Genomic DNA, 24873 nt, shown 5'->3' with positions numbered 1-24873 from the left:
TGGGGAGAGAACTGGAGGAGCAATAGTGAGAAAAACTCATGGGTCAAGGTAAAGACAGTTTAATAAGTGAAGGAAAGAGAGAGAAAAAAGAACAAGTGATGCAAATGCAGTCACCTGCCATCTCCCACCAGCAGACTGATGTCCAACTGGTCTTTAAGCAAACACTGCTTTGGAAAGACTACCCACCAGTTTTATTGCTGAGCATGACATTATATGGTATGGGATATCCCTTTGATCAGTTGGTGTCAGCTGTCCTGGCTGTGTCCCATCCGAACCTCTTGCCCACCCCCAGCCTACTCGCTACAGGGGGCAGAGTGAGAAACAGAGAAGACCTTGATGCTGAGCAAGCACTCCTTAGTAATAACTAAAATATCCATGTGTTATCACCACTTTTCTTGTCACAAATCCAAAGCACAGTACCATAAGGGCTGCTGTAAAGAAAGCTAACTCCACCCCAGCAAGACCCAGTGCTCTTTATTTTGATTTCATGCCACACACTTAGTGACTCCTCCCTTCATGCACAGTGCCCCTTTCTAGTGCCAGATACAAAGGACACCTAACTAAATGCAGGGTCCAATTTTACTCAGCAGAGAGAAATGAGCATGCCTAGATTAGATGCAAGACGAGATCAGGAGGCAAGCCCAGAGGACTATGCTATTTACTTTGACTGTTAGGAAAGCCTATATTGGCTAGATCATATGCAGATGCCTGTGAAGTTGTGATATTAGGTAAGATGAATCACACTTTTTCTTTGAGTTGTTTTTGAAACCTTTCTGTGATCTCAAAACTTTGAAACACAGAGCATAAAACTTTAACTGGATTTCTCTTTTTGAGACCATAGATACTCTAGCCCAGCAGACTGGCATCTTCCATTGCCTAAATGGTCCACATCTTCAAAGTTATTTTGTCCTGTTCCTCTTACTAAAATCTTAATTTTTGTCCTTAAAAAGTCAACACCATGACATACCACAAACATCACTTTCCACTTGTATACATGTGGAAATACAACTCTGCCTTGCATTTTTTGCCCCTATGCCTTTGTGGTAACCCCCAACACCAACAAATCACAATTAAAGTGTTTTGTTTTCATTAGTTGCAGAGAAGATGAAGATTAAAAGGGACAACAAGAACAAAGAAACTGGATTTTCTTCTATTGGTCATGCTGTCTTTCTATGCTGGAGAGAGGAAGGTGTAACCTTCCTTTTCTAGGTCACTTTGTTCAGGCACCTTTTGCTATGCACAAAGAGATTCTGTAAGCAGGATATACACGACTTTGAAGTGTAACACAATTATTTACTGGTTGACAGAGAAGAGATAGCTGAGATTTAATGTACTACCAGGCTAAGCACTAGTATGCTCTGTGTCCCCGATAAGATACCTGAAGAGTCCTTGCTGGCCAGGCAGTCAGCCATTAGATGGGGAGGGGATGGTTTCTATTGCATTTGTGACAGGTCCTCAGTGCTGCTGAGTTCTCCATGTTGCCATCTAGGACTTTATGTCTTCCCATGCTGGTGTTTTTCCTCTTGAACTCTTGAGTTGTTACCTATCCCCATCTCTGCAATCCTACCTCTGTTTTCATTTTCACCTTTTTCATCTCATAAGTCATTGCTCTATAGACTTTCTCCCAGATCCTCCTCAGTAGTCTGAGCCAAGGCTATGTAGCTGGGCTGAACCAGAGCCAGGCACTGGATCCCTGGATCACAGAGACCTACCTTTCTAGGAAGAGTTGCAAGAGTGTCGGGCCATAAGTGATTTATGGATGTGCAGATCTGCAAGTGACTTTTTGCTGGGCACCAAGATCAGCAGTGCTGGTCAGGTGCTGATAGGTCCCAGCACCATGTCAGGCTTGCATGCCACAATATAATGTGCCCCACATCTAGGGAACCCCCATGAAAACATTTCAGACTGAACCCCTCTTCCCACCCTCTTCTGCATCCACAGCCACCACCAGGCTCAGCTCCCATTGGCAGAGCAGAGGCCTCCAGTACCCGGCCCCTCCTTTTGAATGCATTTTCCCTTTTTCTTAGCTAGCTGTATAAGACCCATTTTGTGCAAGCTCGAATGTGGTGTCACAGAGCAGAGTAACTCTTCTGCAGTCAATAGACTGAGATACTCAAGGTTTTCACCGGTCTCCCAGTACATATGGGATGGATAAGTTCCCATGACGGATGGCGCCTTAGCCAGTGTAGGGGCAAATTGTGATATTTCCTTTACCTGTCCATGAACATGACCTGTTGGGGATGCAGGGCAAGATTCAGCTCCTAAAATACAATTAGATGCTATTTGGTCTCTAACTCCAAAAGATTCACCTGATCACTTAGACACTGTAAGAGCCCCTGTACACCAAAGCTGGCTCTGAAAATGTTCTAATGTGCCTAGTGTGCCTCTCTGCTCCCAAAGGGCTGATGTCTTAGGACACCATCTTGCTCAGCTCAGTGTCTCCCACTTGTACCTCTCTGGATGCAAAATCAGGCAGTCCCATGCCCTCCAAGGGACTGGATCCTGTCTTTAGTTTGTGAGTGTACCCAACACAGAGTGACAGCACAGAGGGCAGGAGAAGACAGCAGCTTTCATCCACTGCTTGCAGAGCAACCTAGAAACCAGAAACGTCTCCCACAATGGAGGAGCAGCATCTCCTGCTTCCCACAGGAGTGCCCTAATAGTGGAAGAGATTGAGGCAAGGATCACCCTCCACTCTTTCTGCTGATGAGAGGTCATCATGCAGTCGAAAATACAAGCATCTTGGGCTAGAAGAAATATGACTATGTCTCTTGTGGAAACAGTAGACTGCAGCCTGGTTTCTTTTAGCTACTATCTCCTGTAAAACACGATCCACAGAAACTAGGACTAGATCCTAAATTTGTCTTCCGTCACGTCAGCATGCAAACTGTGAAAGCCTTTGCTGTCCCTTGTGCCTCTCTGCTCCTGGCAGTGCAGTTCCATAGTGGAGGTGCAATGGCTGTGGTGGAGGTGTGCTGGCTTTGTTCAGTGAAGAATTTGGGTTTACAGCGGTTCACCCTTTCTGTACAGTCCTTTTTCAAGGTACCTGTTATGCTCAGTGCTGGAGAAATAACAATAGCAGAAATAATGAGTGGCATGACAGTAAACCAGCCAAGTGAGAAATCCACCATTCCAGCACAAATGAGACCCATTCTGGCCACTCAGCATCTGCTCTTCTCCCTGGAGCTGCAGCTCCTCTACAAAACCTTGAGGTACCTCCACTGAAACATGATGTCACCTGCACTGAATGTGACCCTTCACCAGGTGTCTGTAGTTGTGCTGATGGGATTTGGATGTATAATGAGAAACCAAATTTACTTGAGATACCCTTGCTCCAGAGTGCCAGTATCAGGAAACAAATGACATAAAAGGAAAGTAATGCACTCCTATGCCTGTACGATACACTGAAAATTAATTCCCTGTAACTGCAACTGATTGTTCACATAAATCTCACCCTGCTTTTAAGCTAGGACATAACCTCAGCTTAATTGATATTCATGCTTCAAGACAAAGAAATCAATTTGGCATATCTAAAGAGCCTTCAGGTTTTTCACAGAGAAAGACTTGCCCTGTTAAACGAGCTTGTCATTTTATGGGCTCGGGTTTGCAAACATGGAAGATATGACTTTAATACTTACACACATAGATGTATCTCTCCTTGGTGGGCTTGGAAACAAAAACACATTCTGGATGTATCCTTATCGTGGTCTCCTTGGATTTAAAATACCCAGGCACATGAAAACTTGCACAGATAGTTTCCATTCTTTACATCACTGTCTCACAGTCCCAGGGTAAGTTGCCCATTTATAATTATTTATCAGTGTGTACACAATCAGTCCCTGTGGAGGCACCTACTGAAACGTGGGTATGCCACTTCCATTCCTGTTTTATTGTTCTTTAACCACTGCCCACCCAGTAACATCCTCCAATTCAGCTGAAAGTTCACCAGTTGGGTGAAGAAGCTCATTTTGCTATCAAACCTGCAGTGTGGGCTTATCAGCATAAAATAGATACAATGTGTGAGAAAGCTCAGCCCCGTTTCTGGCCATCTGGAGTTTGGATGGGGTTAGCCACGTACCCTCACCTTCCCTTAAAGCTCTGAACCAAACAGAAGGGACAGCGAGGGGTCTGTGCTAGATTTTTAAATGAGCTTGTACAGCAGGCTCGCTGCATGCTTCTCATGCCTTGTAACATGCACTGCCTCCATGTCCTACAATTTATGTGCTAAGTATTTCTAATATAGCAACCACATTGATTTCAAGGGCAGTTTGCAGAGCAGTGTGACTCTTCAGCTGACAGGGAAGGTAAAGCCTGAATGCCCTCTTCTATCCATAAGAGAGCTGCAGTATGTCTGAGCAGTTGAAATTGGTCCAAAAGAGCTGCTGACACAATGTGCACTTGAAGGAAGAGATGTTTTTTACATAGTGCCTTATGAAAACAAACACGTACCTGACATGTAACTGCGTCTTGACATAAGATGCCAAAAGAAAAATCCTTCCATGGGAGAGTGCTTATTATTTTCTCTTCCAAATGACCGACTGCTTGGGAAAGTTGCCAAAAGATGTCTCAGAAGGCTGACAATCTCTGTGCAGCCATTAACCTTCAAGGGCTTGGGAAGCAGCCCATGAACTCCCCTAATGTGAATTTCTGCCTCTCGCCTGCACAAGCTGAACCACATCTGGGTGTGGGAAATTGGGGTACGGCTGTATATGCCAAGCCACGACAGGCCAAGGCCACAGCACCAACTTGCAATCATCCATGCTGTGTGATGGCCATGGCCAGCACTCTCCTGGTGTTTGCCCTGTGTCAGCAAGCGCTCTCCTTGATGGGCTCGGAGAGACCAGGGGCTGTTCCCACCAGACATAACACAGGGGCCACCCTGTGTGAGAGGCGAGTTCAACCACACAGACACAAGATGTGCCACTTGTCCTCAGGGCCAGGGAATGGTTCCTGGCCTGTTTCATTGACCTGTATAAAGGCAGCCTAGGCTGATAAATTGGAGATGAGGTCTGTGTTTGAGGTCTGGACCTTGACTACCTGCACTACTTTTTTCTTGGCACAGGTTCAGGCTGCCCTGTCTCACCTCAGTAAAGGTATGTCTGTAAGCCAGGTTGTGTCACCTGAGCCTGGAACCACAGATCTGTCCCTAGATCTCCTTTATTTGGCAGTTTAGACCTTGCACATAAGACCTGTATATCACTGTCCTTTAAAGGCTGCAAGCCATGGTGAAAACAGGGATGCTTGCTTTGTCCCATGGAGTCTTTCACGTGAGGGACCAGGTGGTATAGAGTTTATCAGCTAGACGGTCGGTGTCAAGGCAAATCTTCATATGGCAAAGAGAGGGCATGGATGTACTCCAGCTGGCTAGCTGAGATTCTGAAAGCAGTCTCAGTTTAGAATGGGATGTTGACAGTCCTGTCTCATGGCTCAGTTAGGGCAAAGTTCGGGGAAGAGCAGAGGTGTTACTAGGAGAGCCTAAATTCACAAAAGCACTGATCTGAAGAAGGACATGAAGACAACCAGGGGACCATGTTTGAGGCAATACGGGGATGAGCCAGTGCAGGGCCAGGCAGATGGATCAGGAAGAGGAAGAACTGAAGGGCTTGAAGGTAACCAGGAAGCTCAGGAGCCAAGGCAGGAGCAGGGTGGGATTTGTCTCACCTGAGCATAGGAGCTGAAAACAAGATGTCTGCGTCTGGGCTCTGCTTAGTCACCCTCAAGTCTCCTTGCAGTCAGTGGAGAGAAATAGCCAAGCGATGCCAGATCAGGACAACGCCAGACCAAACTGAGAAGGAAGTTTAGCTATAACTCTGCTGCTCTACGGCTTCAGATGATTTTACTTAATCTTGATGTTATTTCATACACAGACTTGCTGATTTTTCAGCCTGCATTCCTTTAACTGCAGTCACCTGTGTAAGGTCAGTAGCAAGGAGCTCCAGTAAAAGGGCATTTGCAGGTCAGTTTAGGTTGATACTGCTGTCACTGATGCTCGTTTTCACATCTGACTGTTAAGGAAGAGTTGTAGTTTACTTTGTTCCAAATCTTAGTAAACATTTGCTGCTTAATTTTTTACCTCAATTTCTCATCCTGAAACACTCACTTTCTTCTCATCATCTGCCAGTGACACCTTAATGTCCATCACCTGGAACTGTGACTGTGTCTCTCATTTCCTGTTCTCTTATTGTCCCTTCTACTTCACTGCCTGAGTTGCATGACTTGAAAAATAGTAGCTAGCCATCACTGTCACCAGGGCTTGGCACCTTTCTAGGTACAAAAGAAAATAAAATATTGAGCGACAATAAGTGAAAATTAAACATGGAACGGTATGGCAGATCACCACAATGTTGAGGTTCTTGAATCACAGTATTTTCCTTGAACAATTCTTATTTCACAAGATCATCTGTGTAACTACTCTGTAACCAAGGACAGTACCAGACCCACAGCTATTTAGTACAACACCAAATCTTCTCCATAACCTATTAATTTGGATGATCTCTGTCCCATTTAAGCTGTGACTGATTCAGATCCTATACGTCTCTGCTGATGCTGATTGCCATTCTGATAAGCAGCAGCAGAGTGAAAGGAAGAAAGCAGCATGCAAGGGCCTGCTCCTCCATTTACTTAATGTATCCTCAATAGCATTGCCCTGTAATGTATCTGTTACCAATCAATACTTGATATAATTTTAGAGAATGGTGCTGGAGCAAGCCCAAAAGCTAAAGCAGATCTTCGTGTAAAACTGGCAGCAAGAATAAATTAGGAGAAAACTCACGTGGGAAGCAACATGGAGATGTGACTTGCATGTCTGACTTTGCAATGCTGACCTCGCAACCTCAGGTCCACCAGAAAGACAAAGCAGCTCTGGGAAAAAGCATTTGTGATGCGTGAGTTGGGGCTGCAGTGACAGAAAGGGAGTGGGAGGTTTCCTACTGTAACTGCATCAGCACTTTCTGTGGAAACAGGTTTTCCACTGCCTGCCCTGAAGTTCACTGCTCTCACCAGTGCTGACAAGACCCCAAGCAGGGGTGAGGTTAATGACCTGCATCCTAAGCTGGTGGGTCCTGGGTCTGCTCTGGTTTGCAGTGGTGGAGGAGCTGTGTTCATACAGCCCTGTTCTGTGCTGGAGTGCACCAGCCTAGGTGGCTGTAGTTGGAGGAAAGCAGTTAAAAGATATTAAGTCCTTCACTGATCATTTAACTTCTGGGCTATAGTCTAAATCTGAAGGGAGTCTTGCCATATAGCTTCATACCACAGCCTCACAGATCCTCCTGTTTGTGCTTCCCTGAGCTCATGAAAACAGGGCAGTTAGCCTTGCTGCTCTGCTGCAGAAGAAAGAGGTGTAGCTCTGATTTCCTTCCATCCAGGGCTAAGCTGAAACCCCAGTGTAGAGAGAAAAGACATAACCCAATTTCTGAAAGTAAGAGTAGGATACTACTCTGAGTACTTTCTCTACAAAGCACTAAACAGACCTCTATGAACCAAGGGTAATGGGACAGTTTTCCATCTTACATTAGATCAGAAAAATTAACAACTAGTCAACTAATAACTAGCTAGCAGTTGACTAAGTGGCAGTCAATTCTTACCATTTTCTTTCCTTCAATGCATGAGACAATTCCAGGGCACTGTGTTGCATGATAGGAAAAGCCTGGTGAGTCACAGTAGGCTGCAGGGAGGAGCTGCAGAATCAGAGGTGGTTGGTGGATTCTGAGGGTCCAGGGTGCAGGTGGAGCACAGGCTCAGACCAGGGCAGGCACTGCAGTGCTGAGCTACACATGCACGATGTACAGCCCCACAGCCCAGGGGCAGGAGGGTCTGAGAAGAAGCTGAGTATGTATGCCTTGAACTTGAACCTCTCCATGACTGCTAGGTTCTTATTTGGCCTTCCCACAGCTCACAGTCAGGTTATCCATTACGTTCTTCAGTATTTCCCCTAAAATTTGAAAGCTATTTGTTTCCCAGCACTGAGATTGCTTTTGAAGGAACGAGCTTTGTTACCTGGCAGCAGGGACTGGTCTGCAATCAGCATCGGGCTAAGCGCACAGGAATCTGCCACAGCAGCTTCTGTTGGGAGGGAAATGTCCTGTCCACTGCTGATTCAAAACCTTTTTGGCGGGCAATTTAGCTGCAGACAGAGATGGAGGAGAAAGATCCAAGCAAGTACATGGCTAACTGCTCCTTTGTCTGTTTGAAGTCCAATGTGCGGCAGCTAGATTGCACTTCCAGGTAGCAATGGGAGGAAGCCGGTGCAAGCAGCAAGTCCTGCTGGGCTCCGCAATTCAGGTCCACAGTTCAAGGCCCTTTCATCGCCGAGCTTTTCCCACATGTAATTCTAGAAAGAGCCTCTGGTAAAGGCAGCATTCATCTCATTATCTATTCAATTTTTGTGACAGCCCTGCTAGGTTTCTTAATTTCTTGTGTTAAAACAACAAATGAGATGACCCAACTGCAATCTCTAATAGGTACCATGGGTCAGTAATCACTCATTTGTTATAGTGCCTCTCACCCGAAAGACGGAGATGAAAATTTGTCCTCCTGATGGCAAGAGCTGTAAATTAGTTTTATTTCACTGTTAAATCTAGAGGCCTGAAAATTAGGATGACCAGCCCTTATCTGGGAAGAAATTGTGTCAGCTCAAGGGTTTTTCTCCATTAGGCAAATAGGCAGCTCATAATCACCCATTAAACAGTCACAGAGGCAGTCTCCTGACACCCTTTGCTACTCTGAGTCGTGACTCTCCTTCTGCACTGAATGTGGCAAAACTTTTCATGTTTGATGTCCAGTTCTGGGCCAGTGACCCCAGCTCCACTTCTAGCCAAGGAAGAGTAGTGAACATCTCCTGCAGGTGCTGCACAATAATTTCAACTTTCCCTGAGAATGGACATGTTCAAAATAGGGATGATGAATTGCTCTGTGGAGGTACATCTTATCTCCATTATCAAGGGAGCTTCAGCAAAGTAGTTCAGATTTGAACTTGTCTATCTTTTAGATACATACATTTAGACAAGACAAATCCCATCTGAAATTTATCCAGCTGTTTGTCACTGGTGTTTCTTCTGCTAAGTAATGCTATCCTTCTCCTTGAGGTCTTTGCATGCCTGGTGGGTCTAAAAGTTGTTATTCTGAGTTGGCATGGTCTCGCTGTGGATTTGGAAATTGCAGGGTAAGCCATCACTGCATGCTCATAGGGTGGAAAGGAGGGAAATGAAGGGTTTTAAAGAGAGATGAAAGCTGTGTTGACAGGGGCATGAAGGTGCCTAACAGCCTTCACTGAGCAGTAGCTGCTGAAGAAGCTGCAGAAATACTTGACTCCTCCTGGGAGTGTGAGTGTCTCTCTTGCAGTAACTACACACGTGATCTGTGCCTTTGGGTGACAGGCTGCACAGAACACCACACAGCCACTCCTGCTTCCTAAGCCTGGTCCCAAAGGTCTGCCCTGAGCTCTCAGCCTAATACAAAACCAGAAGGGGATGTGATGCCCACCCCAAATGACTCAGTTGTCACAGGGGTGTACAGTTCCGTGCAGCAAAGCTATGTTGTTCACCCCAGGGCCACATCCCAACAGGGGGCAGGGATGGCAGCTGGGAGCTTGGCAGGCTGAGCCCTGGGCGGTGGGATCATGCCTTCTCTCACATGCTTGCACCCTGGCCCAGGGAGCAGGTAGGCAGCACTGAAGCATGAGAGACAGGGTGTAGATCTTCCCTTTGTGTTCCCTCCCTGAGCTGCCACTCTTCCTCCCTCCAGCCCTAGCAGCACTTTGGGAAGAAGGAGAGAGGTTTGTCCTGGGAAAGAAAGGCTGAAATGCCTTTGATGTGGTGAAATGAGTGGTCTGTCATCTTGTTCAATAACATGTCACACAGAAAGCTCTATAAAAAGCTCTCTATAGAAAGCTGAAAATAAAAAAAAAAAAAATCCATCCCACTCTCAAATCCTCAAAACCCATAAATGTATCAGAATAGTTGTACAATTACTCATTTTTATGACGTGCAAGGTGTGGAGCATTGTACAGCCAGACAAGTTTATAAGAACCTGTATTAAGCTGCCTGCATGAGAAGGACCTGGCTGAGGTTAAAACATAAAACCTTCCCACAAGACAAGTGAGAGTGTAAAGGGGGGGCATTAAAGTGCAAGAATGGCTTTGAACAAGAAATGTGCCCCCTCTGCCCCCTTTCTCCAACACTACAGTTGCACTAAAATAGGAAATTTTAGGATGGAGAGCCAGAGACACCAAAGCCAATTGAAAGAGCCTGTGGTGCTGCAGCCAGAGCTGCACAGTCTACACCAATGGATTTCCAGCAAGAGCATCCCCGACTTTAAAAATAACTCCACTCCAGGAGCTGCGGCCTTGCTGGGTGACAGGTCTCTCACCTCTGGATTGTTCATGGTTTCCCCATGAACAACATTGTCATCCCCTAGTGACATCCCACCAGTCAGACTCACCTCAGTGCCAGGTAAAATCATGGAGCAGATCCTCCTGGAAGATGTCAAAACATATGGAAGACAGGGATGTGATTAGAGACAGCCAACATGGCTTCACCAAGAACAAATCATGCCTGACTAATCTTGTGGCTTTGTACAATGGAGTGACTGCATCAGTGGACAAGGGAAGACTTACAGATGTCATCTACCTGTGCTGCTGTAAGGCCTTTGATATGGTCCCCTGCAACATTCTTACCTCTAAATTGGAGAGATATGGGTTTGATTAATGGATTTGTAGATGGATAAGTAATTGACTGGATGGCAGCACCCAAAGAATTAATAGTCAATGGCTCAATAGCCAGTAATGAGTGGTGTCCCACATGGATCCATACTGGGACAAATACTGTTTAATGTCTTCACCAATGACAGGGATAGTGGGATTGAGTGCACCCTCAGCAAGTTTGCAGATGACACCAAGCTGAGCAGTGAAGGTGATTCGCTTGAGGGAAGGGATGTCATCAAAAGGGACCTTGGCAGACTCGAGGAATGGCACCTTGTGAATCTCAAGAAGTTCAACAAGGCCAACTGCAAGGTCCTGCACCTGGATCAGGGCAACTCTCAGTATCAATACAGGCTTGGGGATTAAGGAATTGGGAGCAGCCCTGCCAAGAAGGGCTTGGGGGTACTGGTGGATGAAAAATCAGATATGACCCAGCAACATGTGCCTGCAGCCCAGAAAGCCAACCGTATCCTGGCCTGTACAGAAAGCAGCGTGGCCAGCAGGTAGAGGCAAGTGATTCTGCCCCTCTACTCCACTCTTGTGAGAGTACACCTGGAGTACTGCATCTAGCTCCGGGATCCCCAGCACAAGAAAGACATGGACCTGTTAGAGCAGGTCCTGAGGAGGGCCACAGAAATGGTCAGAGGGCTGGAACACCTCTCCTATGAAGAAAGGCTGAGAGAGTTGGGGTTGTTCAGCCTGGAAAAGTGAAGGCTTGAGGCAGACCTGATTGCAGCCTTTCAGTGTATAAAGGGAGCTGATAAAAAAATAGAGAGACACTTTTTACCATGGCCTGTAGTAACAGGACAAAGGGTAACAGTTTTAAACTGAAAGAGGGTAGGTTTAGATTGGACATAAGGAAGAAATTTTTTACAATGAGGATGGTGAGACAAGGGAACAGGTTTCCCAGAGAAACTGTGGATGCCCCATCATGGGAAGTGTTCAAGGTCAGGCTGGATGGGGCTTTGAGCAACCTGATCTAGTAGAAGGTGTCCCTGCCTATGGCAGGAGTGTAGATGATCTTCAAAAGTCCCTTCCAAACACAGCCATTCAGTGATTCTGGTTCTATACTCCCTCTTGATGGTGGCACAGGAGGTTAGAGTGGAGGTGCCAGCAGGCTAGGGGATGCCCAGGGATTCCCTCCCCAAAAGGGCAGTGTTGCAGGAGGGGCAATGTGGAGACTGACTCAACCTCTCCTGGCTAGGGGAGACCATTTTTTTTTTCTCAGATCTGAAGCATTTTGACAGGACAAGTTGAAAAAAAAAAAAAAAAAGAACGCTGTTGTTCTCTGTGCTCTACTCCCTCTGCAAGCAGAGCACTGCAAACCCAGAGGCTGTCAATACAGCACCTTTCCATAAGCATGAATGTTAACTTAGAAGGTTGTTGGAGGTTTTTTTCTTCAAGAAAACTTTTAAACTTTCACTCTATTAATAGAGATGGAACATTGTCTTCTCTGGCTAAGCTGAGCCTCCCTTTCTGTTCTTTCTTTCCACCTGCATCCTTCCCATGTGAAGAAAACTTCTGGAAGAACTGTTCTTTGACAATTTGAGGGGGAGGAAGAAGAAGGAACAGGTTATGATTTGCACAAAATCAAAAGAAGTATTTGTGAGACAAGCCAAATGTTCCCACAGAAATGTCCCTTTCCTTACTGCAAAGAATATATCAATAAAGCATCAGCATACTTTACACAAGCTAAAAAATTTCCCCAGACTTGCAATTTGTTTTTCATGCCCAAAGCTACTGTCTCACATTGGTTTTTTGGATTGTTTTGTGTTTTTTCCCCTTTCTTAAGACTGACTGCAAAAAACTCAAGACACACTTTCAGCTGACAGTGGAATAATGATGAATTTTGGGTTGCCTTCTAACAGGAAGACTTTTTTCATTCAATGCCGCAGCAATGTTGCAGGTACCCAGAGCAAGGGCAAGCTGAAAGCTCAGGGCTGGGTCACTAGCAGAGAAGGAGCAGGGACACGTAGGGGAAAAGAGAATTATTCTGAGCCCACCAGAATTTATTTTCCCATCTTTTTCTAATGCTGATGAAACCTGAGCGTGACCTGTGCCACACAAGGCCATTGTGGATGGGTTTGAGATGCCCATCGCTCGCTGGTACCAGTGATGCCTCGGCAGGAGGGAGGCAGGTGTGATTTTAAGTGACTCTTACATTTCCCCAGGCACAGCTCTCAAGAGAAGGTCTTAACCAAAAATTAGGAGTGTCTTAGGGCTCGTACATGGCTCAGTGACTGCTACAGAGTTGTGGGCACAGGCACAGCCTGTGAGACCGGACAGGGAGCCAGCATCAGCAGGATTACGTGCCCTGTGCTTCCTCCCTGCTCCATTTACATGGCCCCATCCCAGTGTCTGAACTCAGCTGTGACCTGCCTGGCTAGGCTTAATTGCACATTACCCTGTGACAGCTGCAACAGCAATGTGACATAGACCACAAAGCAAATCCTTGGCCAGAAGCTGTGTGTGTGGATGGGATTGGAGACATTGGTTCCACGAAGAGAAGTTGCAGGCTTGCTCAGCAACAACCACCTCATCCCTTCTCTCCTTCCAACAGACCAGTAATGTTTCTGCCATCCTTTGGCACACCCGTGGTGCATTTCTGAAAGAGTAGTTAGTGGATTTAGATGTCATATAATTGTGATAGCTGGAGGTTGCCTGATGGAAGCAAAGCATTTGGATTGTCTTGGGGTGGATTTAGTCTAATTATCTCAGATGACACCAGCAAATCTGTTCCTCTTGGAAACATGCTGTTACTGTAGTAACTTGTAAATGAATACTGAATGATGAGTTATTAGAGGGAGTCTGAACTGTTAAGTTTATGAGCACAGTGGGCATAATATTTTTTTTAAATTATTTTCCATATTAATTTCTTTTTCAGTGGGAATGTAAAACACAAACTCAACAGGTCAGATATAGAGCTCTTGTGAACTCTGCCTCCCTTATCAGACAGAGCAGACACAGCTTGGAACTACTTTGTCACTTTGTTTTTAATTAAAGCCTATAATGGGTTTGCACTTTGTTAACAGTCTTTATCCAAAATACAAAGTGGATAAAAGACGAAGTGAATCTTCAGATCGTTCTACATTTTGGATTATGTCTTTTTACATATGCAGGCTGTTCACTACATCACCCAGATTCACAAACAGCATTGCCTCATGAGCAATCTGGTAATAAACAGTTGTTACACCCTGCTCTTCTGGAGCAAGAGCTGATAGCGTGTACCTTGGGTTCTGATACTTGCCCTACGTGGCCAAAGGGAATGGCATTAAGAGGCACCCTTGCTTAGAACAAGGTATAAAATATTCTTCTAATCCAAAGGGAAGAGGGTCAACATATCCATGCCCCAGTGCAACAGCAGTTGCAGTGCAACATCAAATACTCTGCACAATGGTTTGTTGTCACTCCATTGTGCCCAGTCCTAAAATGCAGCAAAGAGAATTCAAGTTGCAAATCAGGACCCAAGGGCACATCCCACCCTCCAGCCTGGCTTCTCCCAAATCTGTAAAGGCTCCAGCCCTTCTGTGAGACTAGGCAGCCTGCCAGGAGGAGATTCAGGGTCTCCCAGAACCAAACTAGAGAGGAAAATGGTAAAATTATCTCTAAACTCCCTGCAGAGGAGGAAAACAGTGTTTCGGACCTGCAGCTGCCCACCCTTTTCACCTCTATTGCTGACAGTAGCTGTAGCTCAGGATCCAGGATCTGGATTCATCCCCAGTAGCCATCTGCACTTCAGGGAATTTCCTCGTGACAGAGAAAGAGTCTGTCTCCGCTCCCCCCACCATCACAGTGGGGACACCTTCTCGTGCTTCACCAAAACAGCCTCAGTTCAGCTCCTCTCTTGGGTGCCTCTGCGAAGGGCTTAAGTAGTACTGGCAGGAGGACCCTCGTGGGCTTCTCCTTCAGGAACAGGAGCAGTTTATTGTCTTCTTCTATTGCTCCCCTCCATTCTAAAAGCCCTTCAAAATTTCCAGGAAGCCAGTGATTCTGTCAGGGGGTCCCAAGCCCAAGTAACAGAGAGCAGAAAGGCAACATGGGTGAGGGTAGTGAGCATGGGTGAAGGATCAGCCTGCACTGAGCAAAGATGCTCTGGGTACTATGAGCGCATCTGGTCCTATTTGTTCTCATAGTCATGGTCTCACACTGTGTTTACTCAAAGCATTTTTTCTGTTGTTACAGGTCTTAAATCTAAGATTCATCCTTGGGTAAGCCTTTGGAACCTTGCTTGTATCTACTCAATGTATTTTATTCCTCAAAGCACATAAAGTGATCTCAGGCAAGATCCAACAAACATAGAAGCTACGCCCGGATCACTTGTCTGGGTGTCCATGACCCATCTGCAGCTTTGGCTGAGGGTCAGCAAGGTGTTGTTATCTCCCTTCAGCCTGAAATATGGGAAGTTTCAGTGACCATTAAGTGGTCTGGAGAGTGTGACCTTGCTCCACTCTGCTGGTATCTATACCTAGGTCTCTCTCAGAAAGCATCTATGAGACTGAAACACTTTAGTATGGATCCTGATATATTTCATTATAACTACATTATTTTCAGTATATTGAAAAATGTCAGGTTTCTTGATTTTTTTTTCCTTGCACTTCAAGTCTGCATGACAGTTTACGCTGAAAAAACTGATTTCTGAAAAGCAAGCAAGGGGTTTTAATTTGAGAATAATGTCTTTCTTTCCATCTGGGATATATTCAAAATTCTGTAACATATTTTTGCTACATTTACCACAAAAATACATTTATTTTCTTCCAAAATACCTCTAAAAATACATGGCCTCATCTAAAATTCAGGGTCCTCTGATATAGAGAAGTGTGGTATTGCAGCCTGGACTAAAGCAGCGTTTTCTCTGCACACCCAGAGGTGTGTAATTAGCATGAGGACAGCCATTAACACATCCTGCACACTGTCACCAAGTCATGCCTGATTATGTTGCAAAGTGAGATTAGCAAAATGAGCTTGAAGTTGTCCTCTCGCTGCCATTTGATAGTAGGGAAAACAAATCTTCCCACTGCCAAAGCTGCAACTAATATTTAGTACTTAAGAAATTCAACTGATGCATTCGTAATGAATATGATTCTGTGTAATTAAAATTTTAAATAAATCCCCAACATAAGCCCTGGCTTGGATTTCTTAATTTCAGATATGCAAGTACAGCTTTTGACAAAATAGTTGAGGGGTTTTTTTTTTCCCCCATCTCTTTTCTTTCATCTGAGAGATTTACACAATCTTATTAGCATACTAAAAAATAGCAGAAGATAAATTAAATGAAGACAATGAAGACCGAGATTAAAAGCCAAACTACTTTCTTCATGTCACCTTTATAGTTCTTTTGAGCATATGTCCCTGTGTGGTGGGTGTAAGTAATGTGGAGGTGGATGTTAGCGGGTGGCAAAGCTTTTATGCGGCAGAAAGAAGTTGAGAATAAGAAAATTATTGGAGGCAGCTTCCATACAGATGAGAAGAAGCAATTAGACCCTGAGAAACCAAGGAAGAGGAGGAAGACAGTAAGAAAACTGAATAAATGGCACATTTCACCAGCAAATAAAATGCTGACTTCTTTCAACAGAAACCCTGAAAGTTGCCATGCAGCTCTCACTCAGAGCACCCCACAGCTGCAGCCTCAGGTCCCTTCTTGCCTGCAAAAATCTTTAGGTCAAAGCCAAAAATCCATCAAGTTCTTACTGCACATTTCCAAGTTGCTCACCTACCTACAGGGTGACTGCATCTCTTGTTGTCCCTTGTCACACGCAGAGTGGTGGAGCAGATTAAGTGATGGCATGTTAGCAAGGAGGTCCTGTAGCTGGGAGGAAGACTCATGTCCCTGCCTGGAAAGCCCTATGACACTGGAGAATCATTTAGAGCAAGCTATTTGTGGGTGGCTTCTAGTAGATCTCTGCTCCAAAGCTGCTCAACCTAAAGTCTTAGACCTGATTTGCAGGTAGTTTGATGACTTGTAACCACATCTGCATTTGAGCCACGAAATTAATCAGAGGGCTGGAGCACCTCCCCTATGAGGACAGGCTGAGAGAGCTGGGGTTGTTCAGCCTGGAGAAGAGAAGGCTCCGAGGAGACTTAATAGCAGCCTTCCAGTACCTGAAGGGGGCCTACAGGAGAGATGGGGAGGCACTCTTGATCAGGGAGTGTAGTGAGAGGACAAGGGGTAATGGGTATAAGCTGAAAGAGGGTAGATTTAGACTAGACATTAGGAAGAAATTTTTTACTGTGAGGGTGGTGAGACACTGGCACAGGTTGCCCGGAGAAGTTGTGGATGCCCCATCCCTGGACGTGTTCAAGGCCAGGCTGGATGGGGCTTTGAGCAACCTGGTCTAGTGGAGGGTGTCCCTGCCCATGGCAGGGGGGTTGGAACTCGATGATCTTTAAGGTCCTTTCCAACCCAAACCATTCCATGATTCTGTGATTCTATGATCTGAGGTTAATGGAGACTGGATTTTGAAAATATCAAGTGCTTTAGGAGGCAATTCTACCATGAAAAATCAGGGGCTGTTAGATATAAACTGGGCAACAAAACATGGTCAATACACTTGGATCTTTAATCTCTCCATGCCTAAATTCCTTGATCCTAAACTGAGAAATAATACTGCCATCACACTTCAGCTCAATATCATAGGTATCAGCTGACAGATGCCTGTGATGCACAGAGACAGCCACAGCAATGAGCCTCATAGATGAAAAAACACATGACAAAATGAACCCTTCTCAGAGGCAGTTTAAAAAAAAAAAATGCAGTCTCAAATTTGGAACTATTTTCACAAGGACAGCAAAAATAAGCTCCTCATCAAAAGGCATGGGCTTCCATCCCCCCAGGTCCCACCACTTTTTAAATAAAAAGGTACCAGAATGGTTTAATGTGGACAAAACTGTGGTTTTCTCCACTGCATGATTCTCAGAAACATTTGAAACAAACCTGTAAGTGTTATGAGTCTATTTATGAATATATGTATGTATGTTTATACAAGTGTATATGTAATTTAATATATAAAGTCAGCCTGAATCAGGTGTTACCTCAAACAAGATAAGGTTTACAGAGTTGTACACAGTAGGAAACTGGATCTTGGAGCGGGGCCAGCCATAGCAGGAGGCAGCATTAGCACAGGTGGTGGGTTTATAACGAGGGGCGTGAGCACAGCCCCTCTCAACTCCTAGCTCCCACCGGAGATCAGAGCTGCCGTGAACGTAGACAGCTCTTACCAAGTCTCCTGTAATCCAGCCAGGAAAGCTGTGGCTGAGGAGGAAAGAGTTTGGATCCACAGAAGAAACAGGTACAGGTTCCCTCTCAGGATGAGGGTTAGGTTGCATGTCTCAGTGTGTGCTAAAGCTGGACCAGGGGAGACAGGGAGCACTGTCTGCTGGGCTGGGTTGGCTGGCGTGTTCAATGGCTTTATTTTCACCTCTTTATTTCTCACCTCCGTGAGAAGCCCCACTGTGGTGGCCTTCAGACTACACCATTGACTTCCCCAGGCAAATAGCCCAGACCATGGGTGAATTAATGAGTGTTTACAAAGTTGTGTGTGATCACAGGATAAAATGCAGTTGTACATGTGTGAAGTGTCTGAAAAAAGATTCTCAGCACCTGCTTTGCTTTTGGAAACCCTTATTGATTGAGTAGCAAATGAGTCCTTCTCCTCACTCCTTGGGATGTTCTCAGCATGCACTGGCACTGTCCACAGGCATGTAAAAGGATGATTCTTTGCACATTATGTGCATTACTGTAAGTAAAAGTACAAATGAGGCATCCAAGTTCCCAGTATAACACAGGAGAACACTGGAAAGTGCAGAAAGGTGATTTAATTCTGCAGACCTGAGCAGAATCTATTATTCTACAATATGGACTGGATTCAACCCTCCCTCACCCTGAAGGTTTTACAGTGAGCAAATTTTTTCCCATTTGCAGTCAGTCAAATGCCTTTAACCGCAAGGCATTTGGCTGCTCAGGGCAGCGGTCACCTCTGCTCTCCCGTATGAAGCTGTGCGGATGTGCAGCAGAGAAACAGGGCTTGAGGGTTTGTGGTGTAGCCAGCCCCTGTACCCCACAGGACAGAGAGCTCAGCCAGCAGGGGTGCAGTGTGCATTGCTGCATCTGTTTCCACTACTGTTGCTATAGCTGACCTAAAGTCTTTGCTAGTTAAAATACAAAGGTCCCTCAGAGCATGAGGAGCAATACGAAATCCCTCTTTCCTGGGTGGGTGCCTCAGCTTTGCAGCTGCAGACTCAGAGATATGCTTGTGTCTTCTCTACCTCTTCAAGATCTCAGAGATCTCTACCTCTTGGATCTACCCTTCGACCTTCCCCTGGATTTTTTATCAAGTCACTGGTGAAATGGTGGCAGGGAGTCACAGATTTACACTCGTGTGTGAACAGGCATCCATTTCTCTCTCCATGGACTGCAGTGTCTCCAGTGCAGCAGGAGGAGCCCATAATGGTACAAGTCCCTCCTGTTCAAAACAGGGACACCCCTCTCCTCCTATACTAGAAACCAGTAAAACCTCTGTGGGTCTGCCCTGAGGATGGGTTTGGTCCTGACTATGTGTAGAGTGCTGTGTCCGGGGAGATGTTCCTTCAGCATCCCTTGGGATGAAGTGAATCACACTCCGGGGCTCTGCATGGGCTGTAAAAGGAGCTGATGTTCTTCAGAGTTAGCCACCTACTCCTTAGACGTCAAAGTTAGAACAGATGAGTCACCTGTAGCGGTTTGTTGCATTTTTAGCAGAAAGTCTGTAGAAAGGCTGGGGCAGGACCCAGAAGCCCAGTGTCCCAGGTCCAAATATAACCTTTTTTTTTTCATAAGAAAAGCACCATGTGTTTATAAATTGCCCTTTGACAAATGAATTGTTCTTAAAGAGAATTGCACTGTAATAAGCCGCATCATTAAAGAGAAATTTTTCTGTGAGCAGCAGAGCCTGGTTTCCCATGGTTTGGTGTCTTGTGGCAGGATTATCTCGTGTCTAATGAGGAGCACTCTGGCTGAAGCCTTTTCTCCTGTTCATAAAGACAATGTCTCATGTGGGTTCTCTAGTGTCTATAATACATTTGGGATGCAACTGGCATTGTTTAGGTTCTCTCCTATCTGATAATGTAATATTGTCCACGCGGCAATCTGTTCCTCCCTGCAGACGTGAAAGAGTCATACTTCTCTGCCCTGCTGCCTCTTGTCACAAAGCTGGCCGAAAATTAAAGCCTTTGAGACTTCTATCACACTGTTAAATTTGACGGAAATTGGCCAACAGTCTAAAAGATAATTGAGAATAATACTGGACTGGCAAAACAATATAATAAACCTAATTTTATTAGGTAATCGGGCAATAAATGATGGAAACTAAATTCTGGAGCAGATTAACCACGGAAAAAATGTTCATTAATATTTATTCAAGCATTTAAATGCACTCAGGGTGACCATTTTATGCCCATTTTGCATTTCAGTTTTAGAGGTTCTATTCACAACCATATGAAAGACCGACAAGGGCACAGGCACTCATAACTCAAAAGCAAAAGTAAAATGATAATATTCTGTGAGACTTTTTTTCACAGAGACAGGGAATTTTTAAATGTTTGTTTCAGAATAATACAAAATTTAGAACTTAGAAACAGGAATGTTGAATAATTCAGAAACCAGATTTCGAAGATGATTCTCACCTAGTCAGAGAATAAAAATAGATCATGTGGTTTGCACTGGATTTCCAGAATCTTCAATAAACCTGAACTGAACAATCAGACCAAAAATCTTTTGCTGAAGTGATTCATGGAAGTGCTTCAAAAATGTGAGATGTGAAAGGGAATTTTCAATTATTTGCAGACACACCAAAAAAATCACAAATGAAAGAAAGAAGAAAGATACAGTCAATAAATTGCTCATTGTAATTTATTTTTCCAGCCCGAGCCATAGAAACATGCTTGTCATAAAGTAGTTTTTTAAGATACTTGTATTTTCTTACCGTGGATACAGTTTGGATGGATGAGCTACCATTGCTCTCCATGCTTATCAAATTAGGAAAATGCATTTCTAAATTCAATTACATCCTCAGTGGAAATGGTTTCTCTGACTCTGGTAATCTTTGGAGAGGAATTATACACAGTCTATAAAGCTTCACATTTCAAAACCTAATTTTGAGTGTTATTCAAGAGGTTAATTTAAGATTCATCTTCCTAAAGAGGAGCTAAATAAAACTGATAGAAGGCTGGAACTTGTCGAGTGGTTGAGAGGTTTATCAGCATGTGAGTATGAGTTCATTAGTTTTAATTAGTATAATCACTAATGTTGCATTAACAGTTTGGTGAGAGAAAGTAATTGCTCACACCCACTGTATTAGATTGGGAGATAAGAATTAATTTTATGAGGCAATTAGCATTTCAGGGAATTTTTAAAAGGCTTTTACGATCTGCTATTGCAGTAGACTCCTTCACCAAAAAGAGTTTAATTTAACCATAACTTTCATCCTAATGGGATGCAAAAATTAATGTAGAATTAAGTATGGACCAGCAATCCCACCGTGATAAGCAGGCAGCTAAAGCCACAAACCTCGATTAGTTTATAATGACCTGTTTTATTTCCCAGACAATGACAGTCATTTATCCATCCTCAATTCATTATCTTCTTGGAAAGTTTATATTCTTGAATTTTGTACATCAAAACAAATAAAATAAGAGGAAGGAAAAGGCAGAACAGCACTACTGAAGTAATAATTCTCCAAAGCAAAAGTTGCTAGGTTCAATAATAGGTCAATAGGGCTTACATAGCCAATTATTCTTCGTATCAAATGTCAGAGGAAGAAGAAACAGCTCATTTTGACACCCAGTGACTTGGGAAGAACCATGAATTTCACAGCAGCAGCAATCACAACCCTGCTCTGCCCATCACGTCCCTTGGCAGCTACCGACAAAATGAGAATGGAGATCCAGGACTTTGTCACTTTGGTTGGCAAGGAAGCCTTGGTCATCTGAGAGTTGGGACAGCTGACCCAAGAGATTGCCTTCCAAAACATCCTGGAAAGCAAAAGTGCAAGTACTGGTAGGAAAGACTGCTTGCAGTAAGAATGCTTACTCTCATGTCAAGGCTGTAACGAAAGTCATTACACTATCCATAGAGAGATGAGACAATGCACCATTTGCAACATATCTGGTACCTATTATATGGGATTGTGCTTGCCTCTGGTTAAAACAAATCTCTGCTCTAAAACAGATGAAGAAACCCCAAATCTCCTATGACTTAGACATGGCATGGAGAAAAACTGTTAGATGTTAGAACTGTACTGTTGTTCCTGTCATTTTGGGTATATATGGTGAAATGAGCAGACACGAGGCAGTGTCCGGAGAAGTACATGAATCTACCTAAAACATATGTTAAAGCAAAATGTACATATATGTATGTATACGTATTTTTAACTCTTATTACTCCTTATGAGCATCTCCAAAGGAGTTCAGAGGGAGACAATGTCCTCCTACATTTAATCATCGAAAATGTAGGTACGACTGGACAGATTTGATGTCAGCCTTAGTCACTCCAACAGCAGCTGGTGCCACCTTTAGGAGGCAAATTACTTCAGCTAAGATCTGAATCTGCCACTGGGAAGGGCTGCTTCCCTCTATTCACTGCAGAGGCAGTCCCAAGGTAACCAGGTTTCTGTCTTGGGTGAAGTAAATGCTTAAAATTGGGAAGGATGAGTCATGACCAGCATGCCTGTGCCTTAGGGTTTGTGCCACAGGGTTATTGTGGAGAGCCATTACTCTTCCTGAATAGCATTACATGTGGATACACCTTTGGTTGAATAAGACTTTCTCATTGCTCTTCAACAACATTCGCTTGACAGAGGCAGAATGGTTTGCTTCCTGGTCTTCATGTGAAATTATTCTGCAAGAGCTGCTAATCTTTCAGCTAGATGCCCTACCTTAATCCAAATTTACTTTAGTATAAAAAACCCCTTAATTTGCCATCCATCCACCTGTGAGAGATCTTTAAGATTTATGGAGGTAAGTGCATCAATTAAGCACAAATACATTGACAAAAAAAGTGAAGGCATCATGTACAATAAAAACTGACTTTTATTTCACAAATTATGGGTGTTATAAAGCACACTGTTTCAGGAGAAATGCCTGTATTTGCCAGTGTGTTTCATTAAAGAATAATAAACCCATACATATTTAATTTCCTTGTTCTGAGCTGCAAGAGCCTTAACTGTATAAAATGCCCCATGCTGTCCTTGCTTTGTTGGTTTTTTTTCTTTTTAATCATATTTTTCTCCCCAAACTAATGAAATCACTCTTTAAACACATACATCACTTTCATTTGAAGTTACTTGTTATGGCTCAAATGGTTTCTCTCTTCTCCTGGAGAACAAGGCAACTGCCAGCACCTTTTGCCATGCAGATCCAGGACTGGATTGCCCCTGATCTCAGCCTGGTTTCAGCAGCATTGGGTTCCTGGTGTTATCACCACTGCTGTTTTAGGTGGGTCATAAGGTGATTGACATCTGAGGGTCTGCACCTTGCATATCTGTACAGGTTCCTGGTCCACTTGCTATCACCTGTGATTTCTCTCTTCTCACAGTATGCACCGACCCGCTGTGCAGCTGCACAGACGTCCACGGAGCAAGGCGTCCTTCCTCCCTGCCATCACCATGAAGCAGTGCACGACCCTCAGCTGGTTCCCTGCATGTGCCCGCTCTTCTCCTGCCCATGGGAAGGGCACCTGGAGGTGGTGGTGTCCCACCTGAGGCAGACCCACCACATCAACATCCTTCAGGGGGCAGAGATTGTCTTCCTGGCCACGGACATGCACCTGCCTGCACCCACAGACTGGATCATCATGCACTCTTGCCTTGGCCACCAGTTTTTGCTGGTCCTCAGGAAGCAGGAGAAGTATGAAGGCCACCCCCAGTTCTTCGCCACGATGATGCTGATTGGCACACCAAACCAAGCCGACAACTTCACCTACCGGCTTGAGCTCAACAGGAACCAGAGGCGCCTTAAATGGGAGGCGACCCCGAGGTCAGTACTGGAGTGTGTTGACTCAGTCATTTCGGACGGGGATTGTCTTGTGCTGAACACTTCCCTGGCTCAGCTCTTTGCCGACAATGGAAGCCTAGCAATAGGAATTGCAATAACCACCAGCAAAGTTCACAATGCTGAAGCTGAAGTGTGAAGGGGAAGAGGAAGAAGAGGAGGAGAAGGAACAGTTGTGCTCTAGCTGCCTTGTGAGAGCCAGAACTTGTGGACTTTTTGGGGGGGTCTCAGGTCTTTTATGGTATTTAGTACTTGTCCACAGTGGGCATTATGTAAACATCCTGTGGTTACGGTCTCTGTGTAATGTATTTACCATTTTGTTAATACAATTTTATGAGAAATTTTAAAGAGACTGATCAATTTATTGTTGCCCTCCAGTAACACTTTCTCCTGGAAAGTGCATCCATGGTGACTCATAGAAACCTTTGGTCTGAGCATGTTATGCAAATACGTTTCCTTCATTGTCTGCCTAACTGCTTGATATTAAGGAGGCCCCTGTGCCTGGTAAAAGGTAAAGCATTCCACTAAGGGACAAGAGCGCTCAAGTTACTAGCAATAGTGATTTAACTCTTACACTGTGGTCACAACCAAGTCCTAGGGAGCTTGCAGTTTCAGAGCTCCCTTCAGCTTCTGAGGAAACAACCTTTACCACCCAGACAATTAAAGCTTTGGAAGAAAAAGTCACTGGGGCCTGGGAAGCCTCATCCTGCATTAAACTGGGGTTGACACATAGTGGTTCATCACTGTGAGCATGGTTAAATCTCACTCTTGTATCACGATGGGCAGTGAGAGGCTTGCTAGATGGTCTGGCTCCAGGATGGATATAACCATAGCCAATCATCAGGGCATTAACCTTTTTAGCTGCTATTTCCTTAAGCATTCAAAAAGAGATTTTCAGAAAATAAAAGTAACAGGAAGGTCCTATGTTGTGTACTGATCTTGATATTGAATTCTGTGCCACTTAGACCCACAACCTGTGCTGCTAAATATTGATTTAAAACAATGCAGACGGAATATCTGTTTGCAAATTGGCTATGAGATTTTAGATGCTCTCCTTTAAAAACAGACTTATGTTTGGGTTTTTTTCTTCATACACTTGGGGCATGACAATGGTCCCTTTTGTTCTGCTAAGGGTGTTTCACAGATGGTGACAGTCA

The 24873-nt window shown here is 44.5% G+C and overlaps 1 protein-coding gene across 1 annotated transcript in view; it reads left to right on the top strand.

The window, feature by feature from the left end:
• Nucleotides 1–23935, top strand: part of SIAH3 (siah E3 ubiquitin protein ligase family member 3) — a 47449-nt gene extending 23514 nt beyond the window's left edge. Inside the window, exons 3-8 of the mRNA XM_010073236.1 lie at nucleotides 2543–2579; nucleotides 5906–5913; nucleotides 6231–6251; nucleotides 6333–6343; nucleotides 15586–15614; nucleotides 23321–23935. Of these exons, the coding sequence (XP_010071538.1) occupies nucleotides 2543–2579; nucleotides 5906–5913; nucleotides 6231–6251; nucleotides 6333–6343; nucleotides 15586–15614; nucleotides 23321–23855 (641 nt within the window). The 3' untranslated portion in view covers nucleotides 23856–23935. The remainder of the gene's footprint in view (nucleotides 1–2542; nucleotides 2580–5905; nucleotides 5914–6230; nucleotides 6252–6332; nucleotides 6344–15585; nucleotides 15615–23320) is intronic.
• The last annotated feature ends 938 nt before the right edge of the window (nucleotides 23936–24873 follow it).

The sequence above is a fragment of the Pterocles gutturalis genome, unplaced genomic scaffold (genome assembly GCF_000699245.1).
Source record: "Pterocles gutturalis isolate BGI_N339 unplaced genomic scaffold, ASM69924v1 scaffold8272, whole genome shotgun sequence".
Taxonomy (NCBI): domain Eukaryota; kingdom Metazoa; phylum Chordata; class Aves; order Pterocliformes; family Pteroclidae; genus Pterocles; species Pterocles gutturalis.
This window is presented reverse-complemented; position numbering and strand designations above follow the sequence as displayed.